Source organism: Mus musculus, chromosome 9 (assembly GCF_000001635.26).
Source record: "Mus musculus strain C57BL/6J chromosome 9, GRCm38.p6 C57BL/6J".
Lineage (NCBI taxonomy): Eukaryota > Metazoa > Chordata > Mammalia > Rodentia > Muridae > Mus > Mus musculus.
In genome coordinates, this window is record NC_000075.6 from 107,249,573 (window position 1) to 107,261,843 (window position 12,271).

Below are 12,271 nucleotides of genomic sequence, written 5' to 3' on the forward strand. Positions count from 1 at the left end.
TGTTTTTTCTGGTCCTGTGTCAAGCTGAGAGTTCTACAGAATGCTGTGTTTTACCTTTTCTAGTCTTGTAGTATAAGGGCAAGCACTGGTACCCACATAACCTACTGAGAAATGGGCCAGAGTGACCAGAGAGAGTAATCAGTCTCGAAGCAGGGTCAAAAAGGAACCCCAGGTTGTATAACTAGGGTTCTCATTTGCAGATAAAGATCTTGACTTTAAACGTTCGTCCAGAAACACAGAAGATCACCTTTTCCTGAAAACCAGGAGTAACAACGATCAGGGGAGGGGGAAGGACAGATGATTGACACCTCAGCTAGGACGGATCTGTGAAGGGAACAGAGCATCAACCATCTTGGGTTAGAGACAGACTTCTTTAGGAGGAGACAGCAGAGATCCATGCTCCTGGTCATGACAAAGCTGCTCAAGTTGCAGGGACTTTGCCTGCAATATGGGCATAACTTCTGCTTTGGAAGCTATTGGAAGAACAGAAACATAAGGGAGGCCATGTGAGATATATCTGGCATATAAAACTTGAGCTGAAATCTGTTTGCAATGGGTCTAGCCCCTCAATGGATTGGCCTTCTTTGTGGTCCAAGACCCTTCATCCTGTTCTTCTAGAAGTTAAGTCAGGGAGAATAGCCTATAAGCCAAAGTCCTACCACCGGAAAGGGAGGCTGGACTGGGATATGTACATACACTGGGATGAAAGGCTGCTTTGTGGAGGAGCTGAGAAACATGCCTCATTCTTGAACAAAGAATCTCTCTGCCAGACGTGAGAGCCAACTGACTCTGGTTTGCTGTGGACACTTTACAGTCCCTGATGCAGAGGCCACCTTTGCAGAATAAAGCAGACTCACCAATATCTTCCCTGCTTTCTCCTCATGTCCATTACTCCTCTTCACTCCAACTATCTCTTCCCAAAGTGAGACCCTCCCACAAGATGGCCATGGTTACCTAGCCATCTCCAGTCTCTTTGTCAGAGAGTACAGGCAACTGTTCTCTTCTTATCCCTGCAGAAATCTGGACCCTCTAAGGGTCGGCGCAGTAGAAGAAAGGATAACCTGGAGGTCATTTTGCCCTATCAGAGCCCCGCACTCCTGTCCTCTCCAGCTATGGACCTTAGAATTACTCTGTGTCTTTGTTTTTCCATGTGTAAATGAGGGCTCGTAGTGCTTGCCTTGAAGGATTTGAAGATGTATTTTGATAACGTCTAGTTCAGTGGTCCATAAACTTTTTTTAGAGCACATAAATTCACGCTCAATTTAAATCTCAAGAGAAATCCCGGTATATAAAATAGCTCTGTTGGCAGCAGCGGAGGCGTGAGGCAAGGAGCTAGGACTCCTCCACCAAATGCTGGGAGTTCAGCGAGTCCAACATAGCTGAGACCCGGTTCCAGCTCTGACAGCCAGCTCTGGAGGGCACTGGAAATGCCACAGCAGCAAGAGGAGGTGGGTGGTTTGTTTGACAAACTGGCATCAAAGACGGGTGTATCTCTAGGAGAGACAGAGGTGAGGAGTAAGGGTGGGAAACGTGGCAGACACAAGAGTGCCCTTCAAATTTCCTACAGGCAGATGAAGGAACAAGAGGCTTCTCTCCACGGCTGCCTCTCAGCTGTTCAATGGACATGTTCCCTGTTCTCACAGAAAGCCTTGCCACACCCTGCATCTGCTAGCTGCAGTGCCCTTTGCCTAATTGCTCCATCTAAATCTGGCTTATCCTTTGAGATCCCAATGTTACTACATCTCAGAGGCCTTCTGTGATTGTCTACAACCAAGACCAGGAATAGCATTGCCTTTCTCTGCCTCCTGCAGCAAGGGGGTGGGGAGAGGATACAGAAGCTAAGAGCATGGGACTCAGTTTCTCCATCTATTGAGTAGGAATATGAGAACTAAATTAAGTGACCCAGACAAAATCCAGCACACAGTAGGCACTCTGCAAGCAGAAACTGCTCATCATATGTGGCTGCACCCTCTTTTAAGTTCTGACACATAGTATGGTATGAACAAAATGCTTACCAAGGCCTCACCCCTATGTTCACTAGCATCCTGAGCCTCAGGAAACTGGTCCCCTTGAGTTAGCAGCTATATTTAGGGGGCAGGGGACAGAGGAAATAGAGAGCGAGAATTATCAGAATGCCAGGCAGTTGGACTCAGCTAGTAACCAATACTGGTGACCAAGTCTTTTGGGGGGTTCAACTACCCACAGCCTTCCTCCACCCTTGTGGGAGGTTTCTCCTATTTAATAGATAAGAAACTAAGACCTAGCAAAGCTCATGGCTTACCTGAGACCACAAAACATTCTCCCCAGTCTATCAACTGGTGGCAACATATCTGCCAGGCTGCTGGATAATCTTGTTCTGCTTAATCAACATCTTATTTTACTGATAGGAAACCTCAAAAATGAGTACAGTCTTGACCAAGGGCTAAGTTCAGGTTCAGTTAAGTGTAGACCCCATCCTACATATTGGATATGAGGTGGGCTTCCTGCCTGCTGATTTTGATTCCAACGTGTAAGCAGGCCAGCTACTCAAAGGGACAAAAGGAGGAATTTTACACTTCTGGGCTGGAAGGCAGCTGTGAAAATCCACGAGAGCTACAGAGGCTCAAGCTAAGACAACCATGTCTAGGGACAGCTACACAGTTCCCACTGCACCCTCGTGCCTTCCAGAGGCAATTTCAAGAGGCCAGAAAACATTGAGACCCCTGCAGAGGCTGAAGCAAGCTGCATTTGGAGGCTCAGTTCTGACGCTGCGGTGGAGGGGCTGAGTTGAGGGCGAGGGCGGAGAGGAGCTGGTATAGAATAGCAATGAGCCAGCCTGCTGGAAGCCAGCCAGTCTCAGGTTCTGAGGACAGAGTCAGAGCTCCCCCCACACCCCAGCTCCTGCAGAGAGAGAGAGAGAGAAAGAGAGAGAGAGAGAGAGAGAGAGAGAGAGAGAGAGAGAGAGAGAGAGAGAGAGAGAGAGAGAGAGAGAAAGATCACATACACATGCATGTCTCTTTCTTTCACACACACACAGAAAGAAAAAGATCTATCACACACACATGCCCCTCTCTCACACATATACACATGCAATATCTCTCTGTCACATAAACACCTCATCACTAAAAGCTCCTAACGAAGCCACCACATTAACTATGTATAATAAATGCCTGTGTTTTGATTAGCTCGTGAGACTATATGGCTGGTTCATTTCTTAGCTCATCTAATACCTACCATCAGATTGTGGTTTTCCATTGTCCATTTCACAGGTAGCTACACGGAGGCCCTGGTTTCCAACCTCCCAGTCCTGGCTTGTGGGAACTCCTTCTAATGCCAGAAGTCAGAGGGTCAAGCACTGAGTTGGGTTTATCACTGAGTCAGATGTTTTCATGGGATCGTGGAAGTGGCCAAAGAGACGGAGGAGATAGAGGAATAAGCTTCCTTGTCTTCTTTGACTTAACTGGCCCTATAGTACCTCTTCTCTAAGAGCCACCAAAGAGGGCAAGCAGGGCTGGCCAAGTGTGACTGACTAAACAATCCTCCCTCAGGCCCAGCAGGAAGTCACGAGATCTGTAACAGCCATTCCAAAACTACTACAGCGATGGTCTTACCTGTGGAAAAAGTGGGTACAGCAGAGAATCAAGGCCAGTCCCAAAGAGAAACAGATGGAGCTGGCAGGCAGTATCTGGCCCCGGCTATTCTGCTCTTAAACCCTGAACCTATCAGGAACCCTTTCTGTCCCCTAAACTCTCTTTGATTTAAACCGCCCATGAATTTTCTTCCTGGACCACATGAAGGCCAGGATTCAATTATATACATTTGTGTAGTGTAGTACTTTCAGGGAAGTGCTCGGTACGCAGTGGATGTCCAGTCCTTCTTAGCCACCCTCTGCCCTCTCTCCCATGAATGTAAACTCCTTGAGGTGAGAACCCCCGCCTGAAGCTGTTACTGACACCTACTCTGTACCTAACACAAGTCTTGGGCATAGTGGGAACTCGACAGCCAAAGTGAGAGAATCCGTCTAGACCTTATGTGCTATTTGTGTCTCCCTGCATGCCCAGCCTTAGAGAGCACACTAGGAATGTTGACCTGAACCGTACGCACTTGGAGACCCTCAAAGTCACTAACTGCCCTCCTCTGAAGTCCAGAGCTGCAATAAAGGCCCCCAAAGACCACATGTTGCTACACTGAAGAGAAAGTTCTTGGAAGTGAAATTCCATAGTATGAAAGATCTGGTTTTCCAAATGCACAGTCCCAGAGGTAGAAGTGGGCCTGAACCGGGCTTCTCTCCTCCTCAGACCACGCTAGGTTCTCCCCACCTAAATGGATTGGAATGCCAAAGTAGCTAAAGCAGGCTAGGCTTGCGCCTTATACCCAGGCACTCTCTTAAAAGCACTGCACAGGGCTGGAGATGGCTCAGTGATTAAGAGCACTGGCTGTTCTTCCAGAGGTGCTGAGTTCAATTCCCAGCAACCACATGGTGGCTCCCAACCATTTGTAATGAGATCTGATACCCTCTTCTGGTGTGTCTGTAAACATCTGCAGTGTACTCAACGCATATACATAAAATAAATAAATCTTTTTTTTTAAAGTATTGCACAAATGACACCTACTCCAATCCCCCACCACTACGAGGTGGGCACCTTCATCTGCAGTATTCAATCAGAAAAGCTGAGGGACATGTCCAAGGTCACCCACCAAGCTAGGAAGCAGCAGAATCTCTCTGGAGTGCTTGCCTTCGAACTTCGAGGCGCCCTGCCCCCACCCCACCCCCTACCCCGTGCCCTGAGGGAAGAGGGGCAGGTGAGGAGGAGCAAGGTCTTCTTGAGTCAGATGAACTCTTGGAAAACTGGGAGGTTTCAGGATGGAAGCTGGGAGGAGAAATGGCACAGTGAGGGCCCCTTGAGGCTGCCCTCGGGGCTCCCAAGGGGTGAGGGTGCTCTCTTGCTGGAGTAATGAAAAGATAGTCTTCCAGCATACTACCCCTCCCCTCGCCGATATTCTCACTGCCAAATGAAACCTGGCAGCTTCTGAAAATAGCTCGGCGCTGCAGCAGGCGCTCTGCCCGCCCTTCAGCAGGCTGGCACGCAGCTGGGGGTGGCCACTGTGGGCAGACGCTGGCACACACAGAGCCGGGGGTGGGTGTCACACACACAGTGCACAGGGGCGGCACAGAGCTGGAGGCATGCGGCAGCTGCCATCTCTCGGTCCTTCTGACCTTTCTACAATGAATGAGACAGAGGTGTTGGAGTCTGCCTAGCATGTTTACCAAGTCAGAGGCACCCTCTCCAGGCAGGCTAAAGTCACCAGTAGGGGTGTAGAGTTGTCCTTTGAGCACTTTGACCAACTAGGTAGACATAAAGAAACCCAGGAATCATTGAAAAATGTTAAAAATGTGTTTATTGATATCAGAATATAAAACCCAGCAGCATTGTAATTGATAAGATCTAAGGTTTCCCAGCCAGTGAGAAGGGCCAGGATCTAGGATCTAGGAAGTAGGCTGGGTGCCAGGCACTTGTCAGGTCACCAATCAACCACTCAGCACCTGGATGCTGCCCTGGGCAGGACAGGGCAGAGCTGGCTAAGTCTGGGATCAGCCAAGGAAAACCCTCTCTGCTCCAATTCTGCTAAAGCCAGGACCAGACCTTGTAAGCACGGCTCAGCAGCCCTTCACCAGCCAGGTCTGATCCAGAGTACCAGAAAAGGTCCTAGATAACAAACAGGGAGCCAAGTGCGACCTTTCACAAAAGTAAGTCCCAAGGTTGCCCGTGCTGTCAGCAGAGACGGACTTTCCTACCTGAGATCCCGTGCTGTCAGCAGAGACTGGCTTTCCTACCTGAGATCTGGTGAGCAGGAAGAGGTGGGGGCTTTTGTCACAGTGAGGTTTCCAAACTGGAAAAAGGTTAAGGATACCCACCCCCAACATACATATCCACACCTTCAGTTGAGATGAGAAGTTACCTTTTGGATCAGGGGGTAATGGAGAGGATGCTTGGCCCAGGGACTCTAGTGGCTCTCTGAGTGTTACATGGGCTCTTGCTACAGTAAGGCAGGGCTGGACCACCCAGGAAAGCAAGCAATCAGGACTCTGCAGCCTCTAGCAGACCAGAGGAGAGAGCCTGGGGAGGGACATCCAGTGTGAGAGAGACAGACCTCCCCAAGAAGGTAGACCCTTGATTGTCCCTCCTTCCTCCTGTGTTCAGTATTCTCAGACAGCAACATGGCCTCTGGTCACCATAGCAACCAATGGCCCAATACCTTCCTCAAGGCCAGACCCATCTGCCCACACAGCAGGACACATCCTTTATAGAAAAACGGGTATATCCGCCACAACACCCAGTGGCCTAGAAGTAAGGCTGCTTCCTGAGGCAGAACAGAGCTGTGGCCTCAGTCAAGCTGGTGTGCAAAGTTGCTCCAGCTGTCGCAGAGGGCTCCCATCCCTGTCACCTGCAGCTTGCTAGAGCCTGAGACTTAGGCTGGGATTCTTGGGCCAAGCTCTTTATCCCCAAGTTCAATGTGACACATAAGACAACAAAATTGTCCTTTTGTTATAAGAACGACTCCAGCCCCTCCTGGCCAGAGCCTCAGGACATTACAGTCTGTCAGCCTGGCTTCTCCAAGGCACCATGAGTTACTGGTTGTTGCATCCTTGTGAGGCTGAGGAGCTGCCTGCCTGCTTTTTCCTCCTCTTGTTGAGGAGCCGGTTGTTAGAGGTCTTCAGGTCCTTGATCTTCACCTGGTCATAGTCTACCCGCATAGTGGCCAGGGCACTGGTCATCTCTTCCTGCATACCATTAGCATAACAGAGAGAAAAGGTCAGCATGGATGGACCTTAAAAGCCATCACTCCCATGCCTAGGAAGCCCCTCAATAATAATAGCACTAACAGGAATATCAGTGTGCACTGCTCCAGTACCCACTATGTGCTTGGCCCTGGGCACATAATCCTCTCTACAACGTGTGTGTGTGTGTGTGTGTGTGTGTGTGTGTGTGTGTGTGTGTGTGTGCTGGACACTGAGTTTATTCATAAAGACAAAAGAAAAGGGATGTGTCCCTGGATCATCAAGGCTACTTGGACAGAGAACTGAACCAGTGACATTTGTATAGAACCTTGAGGCATGAAGACAGTGGCACTTCTCTGGATCTCCAAGGGTCTGCAGCTTGAAACCTGATCGCTCTTCCATGCTATTTCATAGGGACCCACCTGACCCTCACTATGTCTAAAACAACGCTGGTTCCTCTCTTGAATGCTATCCGTCATAAGAGTGTTTACAACCAATGCTTGGGCCCCAGATCCTTTCATCGAGTCCCTGGTCTAAAGTCCCTCACTAAAGATTGACCCACGAGCATTAACCTAGATGGAAAAGTTCAGCAGCCAAGTGCCCAGTGGTATTCCTTGGCTGGATCACTGGGGCAGTCACTGACATCCTCCAGGTCCAGGAGAGGAGCTACACTCTAGATCTAAAGATGCCATCCTGGAATGTATAGAGACTGAGACAGAATCTACTCACCTTGACGTCATCCCAGTGATCTTTGTCTTCCTGGAGCACTCGGGCTGTGTAGAGTGGGGTCTGTGGGACCACCATGGATTGCTAGAAGGAATCACAAGCCCACGGATTACTGCCTAGAACTCTGTGGAACAGCATATGTTACCTCCACCACATACCCTGCTCCCATTCTCAGGTGGGGAAATGGTGGCTCAGAGAGGTGAAGGAGCCAGATTGAGACAGAGGCAAAGCCAGGACACAGGTCGGGGTGTTACCATACATCACTGTACAAGGTCCCAGCCCAGCCCTGCACCCAGGCCTCCAGGACTATCCCCTTCCATCCTGCCAGCCCTACTCCAGGCCAAGACCACGCTCACATTGATCCAAGGATGGTTCATAAACTGCATGATCGTTAGCCTCTCTGTGGGATCTGTCTTCAGGAGCAGGCGGATTAGCTGCTTGGCTTGGGGACCCAGAAAAGAGGAATCAGTGAGTTACAGTCCCTCAACTCCCCCACATGAGTCACAAGCTCTGTCAGACAGGACTATACGTGCACCTACATTCTTCATGATTAGAAATGGTGAGTTAACAAGTGTTTCTCGTTGAAGGTCACTAAGTACTCAGGATAATTCATTAAGCAACAATAGATAATACAAGGCCGAATTGTTTGAGCTACCTGGGAGGGAAAATATGAACAAAACAAGGAAGGGGTCCTGGGAAGGTGATATTTATGGGGTTTTATGTTTTTGTTTGTTTGTTTTTCAAGACGGGGTTTCTTTGTGTATCCTTGGCTGTCCTAGAACTAGCTCTGTGGAGCAGGAAGGCCTTGAACTCACAGAGATCCTCCAGCCTCTTTGCCTCCTGGCTGGGGAGACAAATGTTGAACCCACTTGACAAATATAAAAACTGAGACTTTGAAAAGTTCAGATGACTTGTCTAGGTTTGAATAGTGAGGATTTGAACACAAGTCAGTTTGACTGCCAAAGGTGTTAGCATTTCCTCTAGGCTCCACCCAACATTTACCCAGCAATAGCTACCTGCCAGGTATGAACCTTGCTCTGTTTGGCTTCTTTCTCTCCATCCTCTCTCTCTCTCTCTCTCTCTCTCTCTCTCTCTCTCTCTCTCTCTCTCCCCCTCCACCCCTGCCCCTTCCCCACATAGTTTGATTGTTCAGGGAGACACCTTGGCAGGGTCCACCACCCACTTCCACCGCCATTTTATAAAACAACAAAAAATTATATCTCCCAGAATGAAGGTTGAAGGGGCCAGGTTGAGTAGAGAAGCTTACTAACCATCCTCAGAGACATCTAACCATTCAGGGTTAGGGAAGCTATACTGGCCCAAGCGAATCCTTCTTTTCATTCCTGGAGAGATGGCCTGGCCGGTGTTGGAGTAGAAGGGTGGGAATCCACACAAACTGGCAAAGAGAAGAGGTCGTTTGGCACAAGGGTTGGGCACACAAGGGTCAAACAGAGCCATTCTCTCCTTTTCACTAGGGAGACAGGCTTCCAGACACCACAGCAATAATACCAGCCCTGTGGACTCTTGAACACATCCCAGGAATGCCATCAGCCTTGACATGAGGAAGCCCGCAGGCAGTTTCAAGGCCTGTATCTAACAACACAGGAAACAAAAGACAACCTGGCCAAGGGATGACTCGTAAAAAAGTCCCTCCCTAGGGACACAGGGAGTGAGAAGCTGAAATAGCTCATGGAAAGGTAGAAGCAGAAGGTTGAGGCAGGGTTGCGGGGGTGGGGGGTGGGGAGTGGTACTCACAGGATGTACATGATGACGCCCAGGGACCACATATCACAGGACTTGTCATACTTCTCTGGACCCAGGACCTCAGGAGCTACCAAAGCCGAGGGCATAGGAAATCTCTTAGCCCCAAGGGTCTTGGGGACTAGGAAGAAATCTTAAGCCTGGGTAAGGTGAGGAACAGGTACCCAGGCTGGGAGATAGGGCAGAGCAGACTAGTGTCTGGCACCTTCTGGGAAGGCAGCATGTGTGTGAAGTTGGGGGAGGAGAGACAGCTACCAGAAAAAAAAAAAAAAGAAAGAAAGAAAGAAAAAAAAAAGCTGCTTTCAGACAAACCCCTAGCTACTTCCAGCCCCTCTGCCAGTCTCAACTTGGTAAGAGAGAGGAAGGGAGAAGGCCAGCCCCAAGTTTGGAGAGGCCTCGCCATTGAAGAGGATCCCAGTCTGCCAGCCGTGTTCTGTGTTGTGTCTCTCAGCATTGTGTCTCCCTGAACGCACAGCCTGGATCACAGGGTTCTGTGTTCCAGTCAGCTTGGATACCCATCCATTGGCCTTAGTCTTCCAGTCAGTGCATTGAGCTCAGCGGGCTGGACTTATCATGAAAGTATTGCAGAATACTCTAGATAAACAGGGGCCTTTCTGAAGCTTTGTACCCTTAATTGCTCTCCCAAAGGGACAAACGTCAGTCATTGCCCAACTCTCAAGGCAGGGGCACTTGTTACAGGGGCCTTAGGATGTACTGGAGCCTGCCAGGAGCTTTCCCAGGAATCATTAAGTATGTGGATGCCCCCTAGCCCCATCTAATTCCTGGCTCAAGGGACCCTTTCCCACAAGGCAGTTACTAGTACCCTGCATCCCTCTAATGTAGGAGAAAAGGCCTGCCCACTTTCTGAATATGAAGATGAAAACCGGAGAAAAACAACTGCGGCTGGGCTCCGTCCCGAGCTGATGGCAGCCTTTTATCACATATATATTTAGAGCTGCTGTGACGTCATTCAGCTCACAGGCCACAGCCAGAATTTTCCTGGATCTATTTTCAAAAGCAGAAGCTGAAGTTTGGAAGAATATTTTTGCAGCCTCCAGCCCCCCCCCCATCACCCGCCTCCATGCAGACAAGAGTGCTCCCTCCTCCCTCTGCTCCCTCCTCCCTCTTCACCAGGCTTTAACTCTTTGGTTTCCACAACCCTCTGGCTAACCATCCTATAGCATTCTACAGCAATGGGGATGCAAGCCACATGCAAAAGACTCACCCACATAATAGGGAGTGTAGCAGGGTGTCTGGAGGGCATTTTGGGTGGTTTCCTTGGCAAAGCCAAAATCGGTGAGTTTAAGTACAGCATCCTTCTCCTTGGATGTATAGAGTAGGTTTTCAGGCTGTATCCAGAAGAGAAAGAAAGCATTAGTATAGAGGAAGGTACCAGGAGTGGACAGAGTCCCCTCCTCCAGATTCCATGCCTCCATCCCTATATATGATAAGCCAGCTCTGTTTTATGGAAAGCTCTGGATCACTAACAACGTGGAACAGATACCTTCACAGAGAGAAAAGTGAGGCAGGTGCTCAGACAAGACCATGAATGATCAGGTGCCATAGAAAGCCCCTGGGCAGAAACTTCTGTCCCTGAGTTGGGGTGAATACCATGAAAGGCCAGAAAGATGCTGGAGTAGAAAGCAGATGCTCATGAGCCAATATCACCAAGCCCAGAAGCAAGCCCACAAAGTCAGCAGGCCAGGCCCACTTGAGGCTGTTCAGGGAAGCATGTGCCCCCAACTCAGACCCCAGGAGCTACACAGAAGAAATCTTCCTCGCTGCAAAGCACAGATGGGGTTGGCAGATGGGGACAGCCAGCAGGGTTCCAGGGAGGAGGCAGCCCTAAAAACTGGCTTTCAGTGAACAGGTAGGATCTAGGTCCATGCCAAAGAGCAGGAGGGATGATGCCCAAGCAAAACTTAGGTGGAAGAAAAGTGCTCCAGTTTGGATGCAGTGGGAGTTGTTTTGTAGGTTCTGTTTGAGACGATCTGACCTTGGATGGGAATAAACAGAGAATCTATTTAGCATACTCTGCTCAAAGACAGCTTCTCTTCCCATAGGAAGAAGAGAACTCAGGGGCTAAAATAAAGTACTATTTAGAGGGTGGGTCTGCCTTGGCTGCGTGTGTACCTTGAATCAAAGGGTAACTGCACGGGCTGGCAGCCCTCAGCCAGAGGAGCATGTCAGCTCGTCTCTCTGCTCTCCTCTGTCTGGGCGTAAGAGGAAGTAAGCCTCGTGCATAAAGGCGAGGAGGAACAAACAGATTCTGTGCTAATAGTGGCGCACACACAAATGCTTATGTGTGTGCATGCATATGGTTATATGAACGTAGGGCTGCCTAGGAAACCCCAGCTTTCCCAGGAAAGAAATTTTGGAGCAGAATGCTTCCTATCTTTCAAATTCATCCACCAGGAAGGCAAGCAGGCTCAGCCCTAGGTCCGCCTAGGTTCATCCCTTCCTCCAATAGCCAGCAAATGGTTTTGTTCTATTTAAATGCTGTTGTCTGGTGGTCAAATTTGTTTAAATTATATCTCTAACTGCACAGACGACCTGATGGTATAAGGCAGCCCCTCTCTAAGGTCTGGCACGGAGATAGATAGTTATAAAACTTCTTACTGAGCAAGTGAACAAATGAAGGGAACCCAAAGCAGCAACTTCACAGCCTAAGGCAAGATAGTTAGTTTCTCCAAGAGCCTCAGTTCACTTGTCTATGAAATGGGTATATGGCCCCTATCCCACAGTGCCAGGTGAGGATTAAAGAGATGCTTGTCGGGGGCCCACTGGCTGGAAGTAGGCAGTTACTCTCATTACTATTGGGATTGCCCAGTGTTTGAAGAAAACAAGGACGTCCATCTGGCGAGAGCAGAATGAGTGTGTTGTGCTATGGGAGGAGAGAAGAGCAGTCTTAGCTGAGAAGCTGAGGCAAGGAAGTTAGTTTCAATTCAGGGATTTCGGGGGAGGGGGGGTGTGAGGGGAGGGCAGCAGGGGCTGTGGCTGAGTAACTCCTTCCTACTCCTTCCT

The 12,271-nt window shown here is 49.4% G+C and overlaps 1 protein-coding gene across 6 annotated transcripts in view; it reads right to left on the reverse strand.

Annotated features, from left to right (window-relative positions):
• Nucleotides 1-5,354: 5,354 nt before the first annotated feature.
• Mapkapk3 (mitogen-activated protein kinase-activated protein kinase 3) overlaps nucleotides 5,355-12,271 on the reverse strand; it is a 34,951-nt gene continuing 28,034 nt past the window's right edge. For 4 of the 6 annotated variants that reach the window (XM_006511616.3, XM_006511618.4, XM_006511619.2 and 1 more), the window contains 6 exons: nucleotides 10,473-10,596; nucleotides 9,242-9,317; nucleotides 8,758-8,882; nucleotides 7,843-7,928; nucleotides 7,490-7,570; nucleotides 5,362-6,763 (listed from right to left, as the gene is read on the reverse strand). In XM_006511616.3, coding sequence (XP_006511679.1) covers nucleotides 6,611-6,763; nucleotides 7,490-7,570; nucleotides 7,843-7,928; nucleotides 8,758-8,882; nucleotides 9,242-9,317; nucleotides 10,473-10,596 — 645 coding nt within the window. In that variant the 3' untranslated portion in view covers nucleotides 5,362-6,610. Of the gene's footprint in view, nucleotides 6,764-7,489; nucleotides 7,571-7,842; nucleotides 7,929-8,757; nucleotides 8,883-9,241; nucleotides 9,318-10,472; nucleotides 10,597-12,271 lie in introns of all 6 variants that reach the window. The other 2 variants (NM_178907.3, NM_001316691.1) reach the window with 2 other exon arrangements.